The following is an 18,557-nucleotide window of genomic DNA, read 5'->3' on the forward strand; positions in this document are numbered from 1 at the left end:
TGAAGAGTCAACGGGGAGCAACCACCCCATGTGGGGTCAACGGGGGTCCCATCAACCCTGTATGGAGTCAATGAGATCCCATCACCCTGTGTGGGGTCAGTTGGGTCCTGTCATCCCTTTATGGGGTCATTGGGGTCCCACCACCCCCTTACGGGTCCCATCACCCCATGTGGGGTCAATGGGGAGCAACCACCCCATGTGAGGTCAACGGGGTCCCATCAACCCATATGGAGTCAATGAGGTCCCATCACCCTGTGTGGGGTCAATGGGGGTCCCATCAACTTCTTATGGGGTCGCTGGGGTCCCACCACCCCTTATGGGTCCCATCACCCCATGCGGAGTCAACGGGGAGCAACCACCCCCATGTGGGATCAACGGGGTCCCATCAACCCTGTATGGAGTCAATGAGGTCCCATCACCCCATGTGGGGTCAATGGGGTCCCATCAACCTCTTATGGGGTCCATGGGGAGCAACCACCTTGTGTGGGTCAATGGAGGCCCATCAACCCCCTATGGGGTTGCTGGGGTCCCACCACCCCCTTATGGGTCCCATCGCCCCATGCGGAGTCAACGGGGAGCAACCACCCCATGTGGGGTCAACGGGGTCCCATCAACCCTGTATGGAGTCAATGAGGTCCCATCACCCCATGTGGGGTCAACGGGAGCAAGCAACCTGTGTGGGGTCAATGGGGTCCCATCAACTTCTTATGGGGTCTCTGGGGTCCCACCACCCCCTTATGGGTCCCATCGCCCCATGAGGAGTCAACGGGGAGCAACCCCCCATGTGGGGTCAACGGGGGTCCCATCAACCCTGTATGGAGTCAATGAGATCCCATCACCCTGTGTGGGGTCAGTTGGGTCCTGTCATCCCTTTATGGGGTCATTGGGGTCCCACCACCCCCTTACGGGTCCCATCACCCCATGTGGGGTCAATGGGGAGCAACCACCCCATGTGAGGTCAACGGGGTCCCATCAACCCATATGGAGTCAATGAGGTCCCATCACCCCATGTGGGGTCAATGGGGAGCAAGCAACCTGTGTTGGGGTCAATGGGGTCCCATCAACTTCTTATGGGGTCGCTGGGGTCCCACCACCCCCCTTATGGGTCCCCATCGCCCCATGCGGAGTCAATGGGGAGCAACCACCCCGTGTGGGGTCAACGGGTCCCATCAACCCTGTATGGAGTCAATGAGGTCCCATCACCCCATGTGGGGTCAATGGGGTCCCATCAACCTCTTATGGGGTCCATGGGGAGCAACCACCTTGTGTGGGTCAATGGAGGCCCATCAACCCCATGTGGGGCCATGGGGGAGCAACCAGCCCGTGTGGGGTCAAGGGGGCACCTTGTCAGCCCCCATGGGGACACAGGGGACCCGTTCCCCCCCCGCCCCACCGGTGGCCGCCCCTCGTCCCCGCGGGGGATCCCGGTACCCACGCGCCCTGGGAGGAGGTGACGGTCCCCGTCCCGCCGCAGAGGAGCGGATGGCGTTGAGCCCCGTGTCGTCACCGGAGCCCTGGGGTTCCTCGACCTGGGGACGCCGAGGGGCTGTCACCCGTCCCCCGCGTCCCCCCCGTGTCCCCCCGGTCCCCTCGTGTCACCCAGCATCCTTCTGTGTCCCCCATACGTCCCGTCCCCCTCTGTCCCCCTGCGTCCCCGATGTCCTTCTGTGTCCCCCAATGTCCCCCCTGTCCCCATGCACACCCACATCCCCGCGTCTCCTCGTGTCCCCCAATGTCCCTCGTGTCCTCACACACACCCTCATCCCGTGTCCTCTCGTGTCCCCCCATGTCCGCTGTCCCCACGCACACCCTCATCCCCGTGTCCCCTCGTGTCCCCAATGTCCCCTGTGTCCCCACGCACACCCCTTCCCCATGTCCCCTCATGTCCCCCAATGTCCCCTGTGTCCCCACGCACACCCACATCCCCGTGTCCCCTCGTGTCCCCCAACGTCCCCCCTGTCCCACGCACACCCACATCCCCGTGTCCCCTCGTGTCCCCCAATGTCCCCCCGTGTCCCCACGCACACCCCCATCCCCATGTCCCCAATGTCCCCAATGTCCCCCCGTGTCCCCACGCACACCCCCATCCCCATGTCCCCAATGTCCCCAATGTCCCCCCGTGTCCCCACGCACACCCCCATCCCCGTGTCCCCTCGTGTCCCCCAATGTCCCCCCTGTCCCACACACACCCACATCCCCATGTCCCCTCGTGTCCCCCATGTCCCCACGCACACCCCCATCCCCGTGTCCCCTCGTGTCCCCCGACGTCCCCGTCCCACCTTCAGCTGGAAGCCGTGGCGTAGGAGCCCTTGGGGCAGAACTCGGGCTCGCCCCACTCGCCCCACGGCCCCCCGTTGTCCACGGAGATGTGACCCACGGGGACCCCGTGGGGGTGGCAGCTGTGGGGCAGGGCCAGCAGCAGCAGGGCCAGGGCCACCCGCGCCGGGGACACCGGGGACGCCGCCATGGCTGGGCCCCCCCGCGCGCCCCGCCGCCCTTTATAGCCCCGCGCGGGGGCAAAGGCCGCCAGGAAGCTGCGGGGGGGGCGGGGGGGGGGAACGCGGCGGATTCTCCGGTGTCTCGTATAGGGTTGTGCCGGAGGTCGGTTTTTCCGGGGGGGGGGGGGGGGTGGTGGCTACTACCCAAGGGCTTGGAGGGGGCTGGGGAGGACTGGGGGGACTGGGAGGGACTGGGACGGACTGGGGGCGGGGGGGGCTGGGATGGGAGGTGGTGGATTCTCCGGTGTCTCGTATAGGGTTGTGCCAGCGGTTGGTTTTCTGGGAAGGGGGGGGGGGGGGTTGGCTACTACCCAAGGGCTTGGAGGGGGCTGGGGAGGGACTGGGGGGACTGGGACGGACTGGGACGGACTGGGGGGGGGGGGGGCTGGGATGGGAGGTGGTGGATTCTCCGGTGTCTCGTATAGGGTTGTGCCAGCGGTTGGTTTTCTGGGAAGGGGGGGGGGGGGGGTGGCTACTACCCAAGGGCTTGGAGGGGGCTGGGGAGGGACTGGGACGGACTGGGGGGTGCTGGGATGGGAAGGGAGGTGGTGGATTCTCCGGTGTCTCGTATAGGGTTGTGCGTTTGGGGGGGGGGGGAGCCTCTATCCCAGGGCTTGGGGAGACTGGGAGGGGACTGGAGTAACGGGGGGGGGGGTCTGGAGGAACTGGGAGGCACTGGGGGAACTGGGATGGGAGTCGGTGGATTCCCAGTGTCTCGTATAGGGTTGTGCATGGGGGGGGGGGTTGTGCTTGGGGGAGACTGGAGGAACTGGGACAGGGGGGACTGGAGGAACTGGGGGGGGTCTGGTGGGGGGGGGGGATGGGACCGGGATGGGAAGGGCAGCAGGGGATTCTCCGGGGTCTCGTCCGGGGTTGGGGCACCGGCAGCGGTGGCAGCGTCATCCCCCCCCCCCCCCCCCAGCTCCGGATTTTGCCCCCCCCCCCTCGGCCTTGGGCCTTTCCCGGCTTTTCCTGGCAGGTCCGAGCCGGATGCACCGCCCTCCCCCGCCTGCCCCCCCCCAAATCCCCCCTGCGACGCTCCGGGGCCACCGGTCCCTGCAAAGGCCTTACTGGGGGCACGGGGGGGGGGGGCCTGTATTTGGGGGGGTCCCTGCCTTTTTTTTGGGGGGGGGATGTTTTTCTCTGCAGCCTTTGGTGCAGGCACCCGTGTTTCGGGGGGGGGGGGGGCACCAGGGGTTTTTTTGGGGGGGCAGAACCAGGCGTTCCGGGGGGGGGGGGGGGCTCGGGCGCAGCAGAGCAGGCAGAGGCCGTTGGGCCCCGGGGGGCTGCGGGGGCTCCCGTCACCCCCAGCGCCCCCCCCCCCCCGAGGTGCCCAGCGAACTCGGCCTTGGTGGCCACCGCGGCGTCCGAGTTGCCTCACCCCCCCCCACACCCCCCCGACCCCCCCCCCCAGTAACCCCCGACCCTGGGGCAGAGTCTGACCCCCCCCCCCAGTCTGTGCACAAGCCTATACGAGACACTGGAGAAGCCACCTCCTGCCTCCAGTCCCCCCCCAGTCCCCCCCAGTCCCTCCAGCACCCCAGGCCCTCAAGGGGGGGGGGCATTCCCCTGCCACCCCCCCCAGCACAACCCTATACGAGACCCTGGAGAATCCACCGCCTCCCTCCCCATCCCGGTCCCCCCAGTCTGTCCCCAGTCCCTCCCAGTGCCTCCCAGTCCCCCTAGAGCCTCGCAGATCCCCAGCCCCGGGGCAGAGGCCAGTTCCCCCTCCCCACCCCATGCACAACCCTATACGAGACCCTGGAGAAGCCCCCAGCTCCTGTCCCAGTGTGTCCCAGTGCGTCCCAGTGTGTCCCAGTGCCTCCCAGTGCTCCCAGGGCCCCCCAGCCCCGGGGCAGAGGCCAGTTCCCCCTCCCCACCCCATGCACAACCCTATACGAGACCCTGGAGAAGCCCCCAGCTCCTGTCCCAGTGCCTCCCAGTGTGTCCCAGTGTGTCCCAGTGCCTCCCAGTGCCTCCCAGTGCTCCCAGGGCCCCCCCAAGCCCCAGGGGAGAGGCCAGAGTTCCCCCCTCCCCACCCCATGCACAACCCTATACGAGACCCTGGAGAAGCCCCCAGCTCCCGTCCCAGTGCCTCCCAGTGTGTCCCAGTGTGTCCCAGTGCCTCCCAGTGCCTCCCAGTGCTCCCAGGGCCCCCCAGCCCCAGGGGAGAGGCAGTTCCCCCTCCCCACCCCATGCACAACCCTATACGAGACCCTGGAGAAGCCCCCAGCTCCCGTCCCAGTGTGTCCCAGTGCCTCCCAGTGCTCCCAGTGCCTCCCAGTGTGTCCCAGTGTGTCCCAGTGCCTCCCAGCGCCCGGTGCCCCCAGCTGCGGAGCTGCCCGACCCCCCCCGTGGGCCTTGGTGGGCAGCTGCCACCGCTCTGCCTGCGCCGGGGGGGTCAGCGGCGATCGGCACCCGCATCCCCCCCCCCATCCCGGATCCGCGTCCCCCCCCTCGGATCCACGTTCCCCAGAAGGATCCGCATCCCCCCCCCCATCCGGATCCACATTTCCCCCCCCCCCCCCCCCCCGATCCGTGTTCCCCAGAAGGATCCGTGTCCCCTCCCGGATCCGGGTCCTCCCCCCCCCCCCGCCTTGGATCCGCATTCCCGGAAGGATACGTGTCCCCCCCCATCTCCGGACCCACCTTCCCCCCCCCCCCGGATCCGTGTTCCCCAGAAGGATCCGCATACCTCCCCGTATCCGGGTCCCACCCATCCCGCATCCGCATCCCCTCCCCCGGATCCGTGTCCCCCACCAGGACACGTGTCCCCTCCCGGCTCCGTGTCCCGACTCAGGATTTGTGTCCTCCCCCCCCCCCCGGCTCCATGTCACCCCCATCCCCATGTTCCCCGTGTCCCCCTGTCCCCATGTCCTGTGTCCCCATGTCCTCCCATCCCAGTGTCCCCCTGTCCCCATGTCCCCTGTCCCTGTGTCCCGTCCCCATGTCCCCACGTCCCTGTGCCCCCATGTCACCATGTCCCCCAATCACTGTGTCCCCCTGTCCCCATGTCCCCTGTCCCCAGTCCCCATGTCCTCATGTCCCCCATGTCCCCGTCTCCCCTGTCCCCGTGTCCCCCCATTTCCCCATGTCCCCCGTCCCTGTGTCCTCATGTCCCCCATTCCCCATGTCCCCCCATGTCCCCCCCGTCCCTGTGTCCCCATGTGCCCAATTGCTGTGTCCCCCCATTCCCATGTCCCCTGTCCCCATGTCCTCATGTCACCCATGTCCCCGTCTCCCCTGTCCCTGTGTCCCCCCATGTCCCCCATCCCTGTGTCCCCATGTCCCCCATCCTCATGTCCCCCCATGTCCCCCTGTCCCCGTGTCCCCCCCCCGTGTCCCCTCACCTTGCGGGCGCAGCGCCCAGGCCGGCAGAGCTCGGGGGTCCCCAGAGGCCCTGGGTGCCGCCATCGTGCGCCCCGAGGTGGCCGGGCAGGGGACACGGGGACACCACGGGGGGGGGGGGGCTCGGCGAGGGTGGTGGCGGCCCCCCGGCATCGGGGGACATGGGGGGGGGGCCGGGGCCACCGCACCTTATAGCCCCACCGTGACACCCCCCCTGGGGACATGCACGTCCTGTCCCCCGCTCCTGCGGGAGAGCATGTCCCCTCCCGGGAGTCCCACCACCCATGGGGACATGGGGGGTGGGGGCCGGGTCCTGGATCCGGTGTCCCCACACCCATGGGGACATGGGGACATGGGGGGGCTGGGTCCTGGATCTGGTGTCCCCACACCCATGGGGACATGGGGACGCGGGGGTCCATGTCCCGGCTCTGGTGTCCCTAAGCCCATAGGGGCACAGGCTGTGGGTCCTGGCTCTGGTGTCCCCATGCCCAAGGGGACATGGGGTCCGTGTCCCCACATCCCTGGGGACACCCGTGTCCCAGCTCTGGTGTCCCTAAGCCCGTAGGGACATGGGGTCTGTGTCCCAGCTCTGGTGTCCCCACACCCCCGGCTCCGGTGTCCCCATGTCCGTGGGGACACAGGTCTGGGTCCCAGCTCCGGTGTCCCCCTGCCCCTGGCCCCAGTGTCCCCATTCCCGTGGGGACAGGGGCTCCGTGTCCCGCTCCAGCGTCCCCGCGCCCCCGGGAACACGGGGCTGCCCACGCGCGTCCCGACACGCTCCGACACGCTCCGACACGCTCCGACACGCTCCGGCCCGCGTCCCCGCCGCCCCCCGGCCTGGATATATCTGCGCCCCGGGACCCGGCCCGCCTCGCCATGGCGCCACTGGCAGGAGCCTTCGGCCCTCCTCCTCCTCCTCCTCCTCCTCCTCGTCCCGCTGCTCCTGGCGGCCCCAGCTCGGCCCTGTGGCGGCAGCAGCTACAGCGTCCAGGAGATCGACCGGCACTGGCTGCCCCACGGCACCCCACAGCCGCCCCACAGCACCCTGCAGCTGCCCCACGGAGCCCTGGAGCCCCACGGTGCCCCACAGCTGCCCCACGGAGCCCCGCAGCCGCCCCACAGCACCCCACAGCCACCCCACGGAGCCCCACAGCCACCCCACAGAGCCCCGCAGCTGCCCCACGGCGCCCCACAGCTGCCCCACGGAGCCCCGCAGCCACCCCACGGAGCCCCGGGGCCCCCCGGTGCCTCGTAGCTGCCCCACATCTTGGAGCTGCCCCCCGGCATCCTGGAGTTGCCCCATGTCCAAGAGCTGCCCCACGGCGCCCTGCAGCTGCCCCACGGCGTCCTGGGACCCCCCCCCCAGAGCCTTGCGGCCACCCCACACCTTGGAGCTGCCCCATGGCGTCCTGGAGCCGCCCCATGTCCAAGAGCTGCCCCACGGCGCCCTGCAGCTGCCCCACAGCGTCCTGAGACCCCCCCCAGAGCCTTGTGGCCACCCCACACCTTGGAGCTGCCCCATGGCGTCCTGGAGCCGCCCCATGTCCAAGAGCTGCCCCACGGCGTCCTGGGACCTCCCAGTGTCTTGGAGCTGCCCCACACCTTGGAGCTGCCCCATGGCGTCCTGGAGCCGCCCCATGTCCAAGAGCTGCCCCACGGTGTCCTGGGACCCTGCAGCATCTTGGAGCTGCCCCAGGGGGTCCCGGAGCTGCCCCACGTCTCGGAGCTGCCCCACGGTGTCCTGGAGCCACCCCACATCCTGGAGCCGCCCCGTGGGTCCCCACGGGCCCCAAGGAGAGCCCCGACCCCGGGCCCGGCCCCGCTGCGTCCTTAACTCTGCCCGTGGCCCCCAGGCCGGGGCCGGGCGCCGTTAAAAGCCGCTCTGCCCGCGAGGGAGGTCTCCGTGTCCGGAGGGGATGGGGACAGGGACGGGGACAAGGCCGGGGACGGGGCAGCGGCCGCCGGAGCCAGGCCCAGCTCAGCCCCCCGGCGCGGCCGAGCCAACGGGAGCCCCGGGAAAGGGGGCGGATGCGGCCGGGGCCAAGGCCATGGGGGGGGGGGGGAGGGCTGAAGCGGCCATGGCACAACCCAGTACGAGACACCGGAGAATCTGCCACGTCCCCATCCCAGCCCCCCCCCAGCCCCCCCTCCAAACCCCTGGGGTGGAGGCCACACGCGCACAACCCTATACGAGACACCGGAGAATCCACCACCTCCCTTCTCGTCCCAGCCCTCCCCCAGCCCCCCCTCCAGACCCCTGGGGTGGAGGCCACACGCGCACAACCCTATACAAGACACTGGAGAATCCACCACCTCCCTTCTCGTCCCAGCCCTCCCCAGCCCCCCCTCCAGACCCCTGGGGTGGAGGCCACACGCGCACAACCCTATACAAGACACTGGAGAATCCACCACCTCCCTTCTCGTCCCAGCCCTCCCCCAGCCCCCCCTCCAGACCCCTGGGGTGGAGGCCACACGCGCACAACCCTATACGAGACACCGGAGAATCCACCACCTCCCTTCTCGTCCCAGCCCCCCCCCAGCCCCCCCTCCAGACCCCTGGGGTGGAGGCCACACGCGCACAACCCTATACGAGACACTGGAGAATCCGCCACGTCCCCATCCCAGCCCCCCCCCCCCCAGTTGCCCAGTCCCTCCCCAGTTGCCCCTCCAAACCCCTGGGGTGGAGGCCACACGCGCACAACCCTATACGAGACACCGGAGAATCCACCACCTCCCTTCTTGTCCCAGCCCCCCCCAGCCCCCCTCCAGACCCCTGGGGTGGAGGCCACACGCGCACAACCCTATACGAGACACTGGAGAATCCGCCACGTCCCCATCCCAGCCCCCCCCCCCCAGTTGCCCCAGTCCCTCCCCAGTTGCCCCTCCAGACCCCTGGGGTGGAGGCCACACGCGCACAACCCTATACAAGACACCGGAGAATCCACCACGTCCCTTCTCGTCCCGGTTCTCCCTGGTCCCTCCCAGTCCCTCCCAGTCCCTCCCAGTCCCCCCCAGTCTCCGCAGCCCCCCCACCCCCACCCCAAGCCCCGGCGGCGGCAGGGCCCTGCTCCAGGCCGTCCCGGCGGCCCACGGCGGCCACGTGCCCCCGGGGCCTTTGCCCCCGCGCGGGGCTATAAAGGGCAGTGGGGGCGCGCGGGGGGGCCCAGCCATGGCGGCGTCCCCGGTGTCCCCGGCGTGGGTGGCCCTGGCCCTGCTGCTGCTGGCCCTGTCCTGGGGGGGCCACGCCACCGTCAAGGACGACCTGGTGCAGATCTCCGTGGACAACGGGGGGCCGTGGGGCGAGTGGGGCGAGCCCGAGTTTCTGCCCAAGGGCTCCTACGCCACCGGCTTCCAGCTGAAGGTGGGACGGGGACGTCGGGGGACACGAGGGGACACGGGGATGTGGGTGTGCGTGGGGACATGGGGGACATTGGGGGACACGAGGGGACACGGGGATGTGGGTGTGCGTGGGGACACAGGGGACACGAGGGGACACGGGGATGTGGGTGTGCGTGGGGACAGGGGGGACATTGGGGGACACGAGGGGACACGGGGATGTGGGTGTGCGTGGGGACAGGGGGGACATTGGGGACACGAGGGGACACGGGGATGTGGGTGTGCGTGGGGACAGGGGGGACATTAGGGGACACAAGGGGACACGGGGGACACCAGGTGACACCCCCGCTCCGGTGCCCCCCAGGTCGAGCCCCCCCCAGGGCATCTTTCGGGATGACACGGCCCTGAACGGGATCCGGCTGCTCTGCGACGAGAAGGGCACCGTCACCTCCAGCGAGGGGCTGTGAGTGCCGGGGACGGGGGGGGGCCCGTGGGGTGGCCCTGTGGGGTGACGGCGGGGGCCATGGGGTGTCCACAGGGAGTGAAGGTGGGTGGCCCTGTGGGGTGACGGCAGGGGCCATGGGGTGCTCCTATGGAGTAAGAGGTTGGTGGCCCTGGGGTGTCCCCATGGGGTGATACTGGTGGCCATGGGGTGTCCCTATGGGGTGATGGTGGTGGCCACGGGGTGTCCATACAGGGTAGAGGTTGGTGGCCATGGGGTGTCCATAGGGAGGAGAGGTTGGTGGCCACGGGGTGTCCTGATGGGGTGACACTGGTGGCCATGGGGCATCCATAGGGGGTAGAAGTTGGTGGCCATGGGGCATCCTGATGGGGTGACACTGGTGGCCATGGGGCGTCCATAGGGGGTAGAGGTTGGTGGCCATGGGGTGTCCATAGGGGGTAGAGGTTGGTGGCCATGGGGTGACACTGTTGGCCATGGGGCGTCCATAGGGGGCAGAGGTTGGTGGCCACGGGGTCTCCATAGGGGGCGGAGGTTGGTGGCCATAGGGTGACACTGGTGGCCATGGGGTCTCCATAGGGGGTAGAAGCTGGTGGCCACGGGGTCTCCATAGGGGGCAGAGGTTGGTGGCCATGGGGTCTCCATAGGGGGTAGAAGTTGGTGGCCACGGGGCGTCCTGATGGGGTGACACTGGTGGCCATGAGGCGTCTATAGGGGGTAGAAGTGGTGGCCATGGGGTGTCACTGGTGGTCATGGGGTGTCCATAGGGAGGAGAGGTTGGTGACCATGGGGTGTCCTGATGGGGTGACACTGGTGGCCATGGGGTGTCCATAGGGGGTAGAGGTTGGTGGCCATGGGTGATGCTGGTGGCCATGGGTGTCACTATGGGCTTTCACAGGTAGCCACGGGGTCTCCATAGGGGGTAGAAGTTGGTGGCCATGGGGTGACACTGGTGGCCATGGGGCGTCCATAGGGGGTAGAAGTTGGTGGCCATGGGGTGTCCTGATGGGTGACAGTGGTGGCCATGGGGTGTCACTATGGGCTTTCACAGGTAGCCATGGGGTCTCCATAGGGGTAGAAGTTGGTGGCCATGGGGTGACACTGGTGGCCATGGAGTATCTGTAGGGGGCAGAAGTCGGTGGCCATGGGGCATCCATAGGGGGTAGGGGTTGGTGGCCACGGGGCGTCTATAAGGGGCAGAGGTTGGTGGCCACGGGGCGTCCTGACGGGGTGACGCTGGCGGGTCCCCGCAGGTGGGGCGAGTGGTCGGCGGCGCGGGGCTGCGGGCGCGCCGGGCGCCTGGTGGCCTTCCGGCTGCGGGTGGAGGCGCCGCGGGGGCTGCGCGACGACACGGCGGCCAACGACCTGGAGGCGGCCTGCTCCGACGGCACGGTGGTGGCCGGCGCCGGGGGCCCGCGCGGCGCCTGGGGCAACTGGAGCGCCCGCCTGCCCGGCCGCCCGCGCCCTCTGCGGCCTCCGCACCCGCGTCGAGGCGCCGCAGCGCAGCCGCGACGACACCGGCCTCAACGACGTCCTCTTCTACTGCTGCTCCTGAGGCGCCGCCCCCACGCGCCGGCACGCGCCGGACCGGGTCGGATCGGATCGGAACGGAACGGAACGGAACGGCCCCCAACGGCGCCGCGGCCGCTGCGGGGTCCTCGGCGGCCCCTGACCTCCCCTCGCCTCCTCCTGGCCGTCCCCACGTCCTCGACTGTCCCTCGACTGTCCCTCAACCACCCCTTGACCGTCCTGGACCCTCAACCACCCTCAACCTCCCCTCAACCATCCCTGGACCCTCGGCCACCCTTGGCCGTCCCCAGGTCCTCGACTGTCCCTCAACCATCCTTCAACCACCCCTCGACCTTCCTGGACCCTCGGCCACCCTTGGCCGTCCCCAGGTCCTCGACTGTCCCTCAACCGTCCCTTGACCATCCTGGGCCTCCCCCAGCTTCTCTTCAACCTTCCCTGGACCCTTGGCCGTCCCCAGGTCATCAACTGTCCCCTCAACTGTCCTTCAACCATCCCTTGACCTTCCCTTGACCTTCCCTGGACCCTCAACCACCCTCAACCTCCCCTCAACCTTCCCTGGACCCTCGGCCACCTTGCCGTCCCCAGGTCCTCGACTGTCCCTCAACCGTCCTTCAACCATTCCTGGACCCTCAGCCACCCCAGGTCCTCAACTGTCCCTCAACCATCCCTTGACCATCCCTTGACCATCCCTGGACCCTCGGACATCCCCAGGTCCTCGACTGTCCCTCGACCGTCCCTTGACCTTCCCGGGACCCTCAACTACCCTCAACCTCCCCTCGAACATCCCTGGGCTTCCCCCAGCTTCTCTTCAACCATCCCTGGACCCTCAGCCACCCTCGGCCGTCCCCACGTCCTCGACTGTCCCTCAACCGTCCCTCAAGTGTCCCTTGACCATCCCTTGACCTTCCCTGGACCCTCGGCCGCTCTCAGCCATCCCCAGGTCCTCGACTGTCCCTCAACCGTCCCTTGACCACCCCTCGACCATCCCTGGACCCTCGGCCACCCCCGTGACCATCCCTCGACCACCCTTTGGTGGCCCCCAGGCCCTCAACTGTCCCTTGACCTCCCCTCGGCCCCCTGTGGCCTCCCCCAGCCCCACAGCTGCCCCCCCCCCAGCCCCACAACTGCCCTCTCGACCAGCCCTGGCCCCACAACTGCCCCCCCCCAGCCCCACAGCTGCCCCCTCGACCAGCCCCGGCCCCACAACTGCCCCCCCCCAACTACACAGCTGCCCCCTCGACCAGCCCTGGCCCCACAACTGCCCCCGCAGCCCCACAACTGCCCCCTCAACCAGCCCTGGCCCCACAACTGCCCCCCCCAGCCCCACAACTGCCCCCTCAACCAGCCCTGGCCCCACAACTGCCCCCGCAGCCCCACAACTGCCCCTCGACCAGCCCTGGCCCCACAACTGCCCCCCCAACCCCCACAGCTGCCCCCTCGACCAGCCCTGTCCCCACAACTGCCCCCGCAGCCCCACAACTGCCCCCTCGACCCAGCCCTGGCCCACAACTGCCCCCCCCCAGCCCCACAACTGCCCCCTCAACCAGCCCCAATCAACAACTGCCCCCTCGACCAGTCTCTGCCCCACATTTGCCCCCCGCCCCGCCCCACAACTGCCCCTTTGATCAGCCCCAGCCCCACAACCGCCCCCCCCGGCCCCACAGCTGCCCCCCTCCCACCGGCCCTGGCCCACAACCGCCCCCCCGGCCCCACAGCTGCCCCCCCGGCCGCCCCTCATTAAACTCGTTCCAGCCAACAGCGCCGGTGCCGCTTGTTCCTGCTTGGGGGGGGGGGGGGGAACCGGACGCCTGGGCCCCCGGGGTGGGTGGGGCAGGGCGGGGGCGCCCGGACGCCTGGGCCCCCCCCTCCACCCCTGGACCTTGTCCCCACCCCGGGTTAACGATTAACGTCGCGGAGGGGGGGGCCGAGGGGGGGGGTGGGGCAGCGTCGGGCAGCGCCGGGGGGCAGCGGAGCCAGGGCCCCCCCCCGCGGTGAGGCCTGGGGGCGCCCGGACGCCTGGGCCCCCTGGGGGGGGGTTGGGGTCACCCGGACGCCTGGGTCCCCTCTGGGGGGGGGGAATCGGGGTCACCCGGATGCCTGGGCCCCTTCTGGGGGGGAGGATTGGGGTCACCCGGACGCCTGGGCCCCCTCTGAGGGGGGGGTTGGGTCACCTGGACGCCTGGGGCCCCTTCTGGGGGGGGGCTGAGGTCACCCGGACGCCTGGGCCCCCCCCCAAACGCTCCCGTCTCTCCTCTCTTCCAGCCCCTCCCTGCCGGGATGGAGAAGGGGCAGGTAACCGGGGGGGGGGGGCCGCGGGGGGGGGGTCCCGGGGTCCCCCTCACCCCCCCTCACCCCCCTCTGTCTCTTCCAGCCCCCCCGGACGCCCCCGGCCCCCTCCGAGCCCCCCCAAAACGGCCCGGCCCCCCCGACCAGCCCCACGGCCCTGGGGGGTGAGAGCCGTGGGGGGGGGGATTGGGGGTCACGGGGGGGTTGGGGGGGCTCCTGGGGGGGGGTTGGGGGTCCCCTGAGGGGGAATCGGGGTCCCTGGGGGGGTTTTGGGGGGGGTCTGCCTGATTTTAGGGTGCCCTGGGGGGGGGATCAGGGTCCCCTGGGGGGTATTGGGGTGTCCAGGAGGGTTTGGGGGGGGCTGAAGGGCATCTGGGGGGGGGCACTGGGGGGTTGAGGGGGTATTGGGGTGCGCAGGGTGGTCCTGAGGGGGACTTGGGGGGCCAGGGGGGTCCTGGGGGGCCCTGGGGGGTGATAGGGGGCTAGAGGGGGTATTGGGGGGCCGGGGGGGGTTCTGGGGGTATTGGGGGACTGTGGGGGGTCCTGGGGGGTGGGGGGGCCTTGGGGGGGGGTTTATTGGGGGTCTGGGGGGTGCTGGGAGGGTGTTGGGGGGTCCAGGGGGTTTATTGGGGACCTGGGGGGGGTCCTGGGGGGTTATTGGGGGTCCAGGGAGGTTTCTGGGGGGTCTGGGGGGTCCGGGGGGTTTCTGGGGGGTCTGGGGGGGTCCTGGGGGGTCTGGGGGGTCCGGGGGGTTTCTGGGGGGTCTGGGGGTTATTGGGGGTCCAGGGGGGGGTTCTGACGCCCCCCCAGGCCCCCCCTGTTTCCACATGTGCCGCCCCTCGCCCGGGGGGCAGCGGCTGCTGGCGGAGCTGCGGGCGCCCCCGGCCCTGCGCCCCACGCGCCGCCCCACGGCCCTCACCACCGTCTTCCGCGGCCCCCCGCCCCCCGTGAGTGCCGGACGCCTGGGCCCCCGCGGCGGGGGGGGGGGGGGGCTCCCGGACGCCTGGGCCCCGGGGGGGGCACCCCACTGATCCCTTGCCCCTCTTCCCTCCCCCTTAGAGACGCCACGAGGCCCCGGAGCCGGGGGGCGGGGGGGGGGTCGCAGCCGCCCCCCCGACCTGAGCCACCCTCGGCTGGACCAAGGGACCCAGGCGTCCGGGTGACCCCCCCCGCCCCGGGGGACCCAGGCGTCCGGGTGACCCCCCGCCCCGGGGACCCAGGCGTCCGGGTGACACCCCCCCCCCCCCCCATTATTGGGGACCCCCCTGACAACCCCAGGCAGGAGCCGGGGCAATAAAGCGCTTGATTGACAGCTGTGTCTCCGCCCCCTGGTGTGGGAGGGGCCATGGTGGGGGCGGGGCCTGTGCCCGGGTGATGTCACCGGAGGCGATGACGTCGCAGCCGCATTGCCATGCTGGGTGATGTCGCGCTGCACAACAGGGGTGATTTGGGAGCGCTGTGGCAGGGCAGGGAGACGTCGGGGCGGTGTGATGATGTCACCTGCCGCAATGATGTCATGCACAATGCGGATGCTGCTGCTTCTTAAGCCTTATGACATCATCGTTGTGATTCGCGCATGATGACGTCATAACACCAGCCCTAGCGTGCCACGCTAAGCGCTGCAGGCGAGTCTCTTACAAGATGTCAGAGGCTACGCTGGTGACGTCATGCCGATACAGAAACACCCCAACGAAGGCGTTTTCGGCTGCCACGCTGCCGCCAAGCGCGGCCGGCCGGGACGTCGCGAAAGCGCGGTGCCACGCCGCCGTAAAGCAGCGCACAGGCGGGGAGGAGGTAGAGGGGTGCGCGCCACGCTGCCGCCAAGCGCGGCCGGCCGGGACGTCGCGAAAGCGCGGCGCTACCTCGCCGCAAAGCGGCGCGCGCGTTACGGCCGCGTCGCAAGGCGCGACGGGAAGATGGCGGCGGTGACGGTGCAGGCGGGCGCGGCGGAGCCGTGGGCCGGTATCGGCACCGGTACCGGGGCCTGGACTGGTACCGGGCCCTGGGCCGGGCCGGGGCCCGCGGCTCTACACCGGGACTGGACCGCGGAGGCCGTCAGCACCGGCGTGAGCGGGGCCGGGGGCTGCCGGGGGCGGCGGGGCCGGAGGGGACCCGTGTGGGGCGGGAAGGGCCCCGGGGAGCGGAGGGCCGGGGGGGGGGGGGCTGTGGGGCAGGAGGAGGCTTCACGGGGGGGGCTATGGGGCAGGAGGGGGCTTCATGGAGTGGGTTATGGGGCAGGAGGGACCCTGAGGGGGAGTTATTGGGGCAGGAGGGACCCTGGGGGGTGGGAGCTATGGGGCAGGAAAGGCTGGGGCGGGGGGCGGGAGGGCTCCTCTCCGTGGCAGTGGGGCTGGGGGCAGACCCGCGGGGGGGGTGGGGTTCCCCGCGGCCATGAGGTAGCGCAGGGGGTTCCCCGCGGCCGTGGGGCAGCCCCACGGCAGGGCCTCACCCTGCCCCCCCTCCCCCCACAGACCACCATCATAGCCGTGGAGTTCGACGGAGGCGTCGTCATCGGGGCTGACTCGCGGACCACCACGGGGTGAGCGCCCGTTGCCGGGGGTGTTGCCGGGGGTTCCCCATTGCTAGGGGCTCCCTGTTGTTAGGGGTGTTGCCGGGGGGCTCCCTGTTGCTAGGGGCTCCCCGTTGCCAGGCGCGTTGCCAGGGGCTCCCTGTTGCTAGGGGCTCCCCGTTGCCAGGCGCGTTGCCAGGGGCTCCCTGTTGCTAGGGGCTCCCCGTTGCCAGGGCCGTTGCCAGGGGCTCCCTGTTGCTAGGGGCTCCCCGTTGCCAGGCGCGTTGCCAGGGGCTCCCCGTTGCCAGGGGCTCCCCGTTGCCAGGCGCGTTGCCAGGGGCTCCCCGTTGCCAGGGGCTCCCCGTTGCCAGGCGCGTTGCCAGGGGCTCCCCGTTGCCAGGGGCTCCCCGTTGCCAGGCGCGTTGCCAGGGAGGCTGTCGCCAAGGGAACCCTGACACCAGGGTCACGGCTGGGCGTCCCCCAGCCTTGGAGCTGTCCCGGGGAAAGGGGGGGGGGTGGTTTCCGGAGCCCTCACCGCCGCCATGGCGGTGTCACCGCGTCACCTGTCACCGCCGCAGGTCCTACATCGCCAACCGGGTGACGGACAAGCTGACGCCCATCCACGACCGCATCTTCTGCTGCCGCTCGGGCTCCGCCGCCGACACGCAGGCCGTGGCCGACGCCGTGGCCTACCAGCTGGCCTTCCACAGGTGGGGCGGGGAGGGGGGGGGCGCCGTGGGGCGCGGGGGGGGCCGCCGTGGGGCGCGGGGGGGTGGGGGGGCCCCGCCGTGGGTCTGACCCCCGGCCCCGGCCGCCCCCCAGCATCGAGCTGGACGAGCCGCCGCTGGTGCACACGGCCGCCAGCCTCTTCCAGCAGACCTGCTACCGCTACCGCGAGGAGCTCAGCGCCGGCATCATCGTCGCCGGCTGGGACCGCCGCCGCGGCGGGCAGGTGAGCCCCACGGCCGCCCCACGGCCGCCCCACGGCGGCGGTCCCTGCCCCACGGCGCCGGTCCTCCTGCCCCCACGGCGGCCCTGGGACCTGCTGGGAATGGGGTGACAGTAGGCAGGTGTCCCCCAGCCCTGCCCCACGGCGTCCCCCAGCCCTGCCCCACGGTGTTCTCCAGCCCCACGGCGTCCCGCAGCCCTGCCCACACATCCCCCTGCCCCATGGCATCCCCTGCCCTGCCCCATGGTGTTCTCCTGCCCCACAGTGTCCCCCAGCCCTGCCCCATGGTGTTCTCCTGCCCCACGGCATCCCCCTGCCCACAGGCACCTCCCAGCCCCTTGAGGCCCTGGTGCCCCCCACGTTGCTCCCAGCCCCTCCAGTCCCCCCCCCCCCCACCTGGTGCCTCCCTGCCCCCCACGTTGTTGCCCTGTGCCCCCCACACTGCTCCTCTGGCCCCCGCGGTGCCCCCTCCGCCCCCCACATGGCCCCCCGTGTCCCCCCTGACCCCCGTGTCCCCCCCCCCAGGTGTACGCGGTGCCCATGGGGGGGCTCCTCGTGCGCCAGCCCTTCTCGTGGGCGGCTCCGGCAGCTCCTACGTCTACGGCTTCGTCGACGCCTCCTTCCGGCCCGGCATGAGCCAGCGCAGTGCGAGGACTTCGCCGCCCGCGGTGGGGGCCCCGGCGGCCGGGGGGGGGGCCCAGGCGTCCGGGAGGGGGGGGACAGGGACAAGGGGACCCAGGTGTCTGGGTTGGGGGGGGACGGGAGGGGTAGAGGAAAGGGGACGGGGGACCCAGGTGTCCGGTGGGAGGGGACCCAGGCAGCTGGGGGGGGGTTGTAGGGGGTACGGGGGGGGTTGTAGGGGTCAAGGAGGGGACCCAGGTGTCCCGGGGGGGGTTGTAGGGGGGCACGGAGGGGACCCAGGCATCTGGGGGGGGTTGTAGGGGGGCAAGGAGGGGACCCAGGCATCTGGGGGGGGTTGTAGGGGTCCGGGGGGGTTTGTAGGGGGGCAAGGAGGGGGACCCAGGCATCTGGGGGCGGTTGTAGGGGATGCGGGGGGGGGTTGCAGGGGGGCAAGGTGGGGACCCAGGCGTCTGGGGGGGGGTTGTAGGGGGTGCAAGGGGGAGTTGTAGGGGGGCAAGGAGGGGACCCAGGCGTCCGGGGGGGGTTGTAGGGGTCTAGGAGGGGTTGCAGGGGGGAAAGGAGGGGACCCAGGCGTCCGGGGGGAGTTGTAGGGGGGCAAGGAGGGGACCCAGGCGTCCGGGGGGGTTGTAGGGAGTCAAGGAGGGGACCCAGGCGTCCGGGGGGGGCTGTAGGGGGTGCGGGGCAGGGACCCAAGGCGTCTGGGGGGGGTTGTAGGGGGTGCGGGGCAGGGGCCCAGGCGTCCGGGCCTCACCCCCGCCCTCGCTTGTGTCGCTGCAGCACTGGCGCTGGCCATGGCGCGGGACGGCTCCAGCGGCGGCGTGATCCGGCTGGCGGCGGTGACGGAGCAGGGGGTCGAGCGCCGTGTCCTGGCCGGGCCCCGACCTGCCCGGGGGCGACGGGGGCCCCCCGGCCTGAGGGGGGCGGTGGAGGGTCCGGGGTGGGAGGGCAGGAAGCTGGGGGAGGGAGGGGGGCAATTAATGGCCCCGGCTCGAGGGTCGG

General features: G+C 70.9%; 2 protein-coding genes across 2 annotated transcripts in view; both read left to right on the forward strand.

Moving 5' to 3' along the window:
* SERPINE1 (serpin family E member 1) overlaps positions 1–408 on the forward strand; it is a 6,319-nt gene extending 5,911 nt beyond the window's left edge. The window contains exon 9 of the mRNA XM_067315011.1: positions 242–408. Coding sequence (XP_067171112.1) covers positions 242–408 — 167 coding nt within the window. The remainder of the gene's footprint in view (positions 1–241) is intronic.
* Positions 409–14,822: 14,414 nt separating this feature from the next.
* PSMB6 (proteasome 20S subunit beta 6) lies at positions 14,823–18,473 on the forward strand. The gene is given in 9 exon segments (XM_067315012.1): positions 14,823–15,524; positions 15,930–15,997; positions 16,546–16,677; positions 16,790–16,919; positions 17,442–17,484; positions 17,487–17,552; positions 17,555–17,584; positions 18,336–18,430; positions 18,432–18,473. Coding segments are annotated over 9 exon segments (1,005 nt in total). The 5' UTR covers positions 14,823–15,125.
* Positions 18,474–18,557: the final 84 nt, after the last annotated feature.

Source organism: Apteryx mantelli, chromosome 40 (assembly GCF_036417845.1).
Source record: "Apteryx mantelli isolate bAptMan1 chromosome 40, bAptMan1.hap1, whole genome shotgun sequence".
Lineage (NCBI taxonomy): Eukaryota > Metazoa > Chordata > Aves > Apterygiformes > Apterygidae > Apteryx > Apteryx mantelli.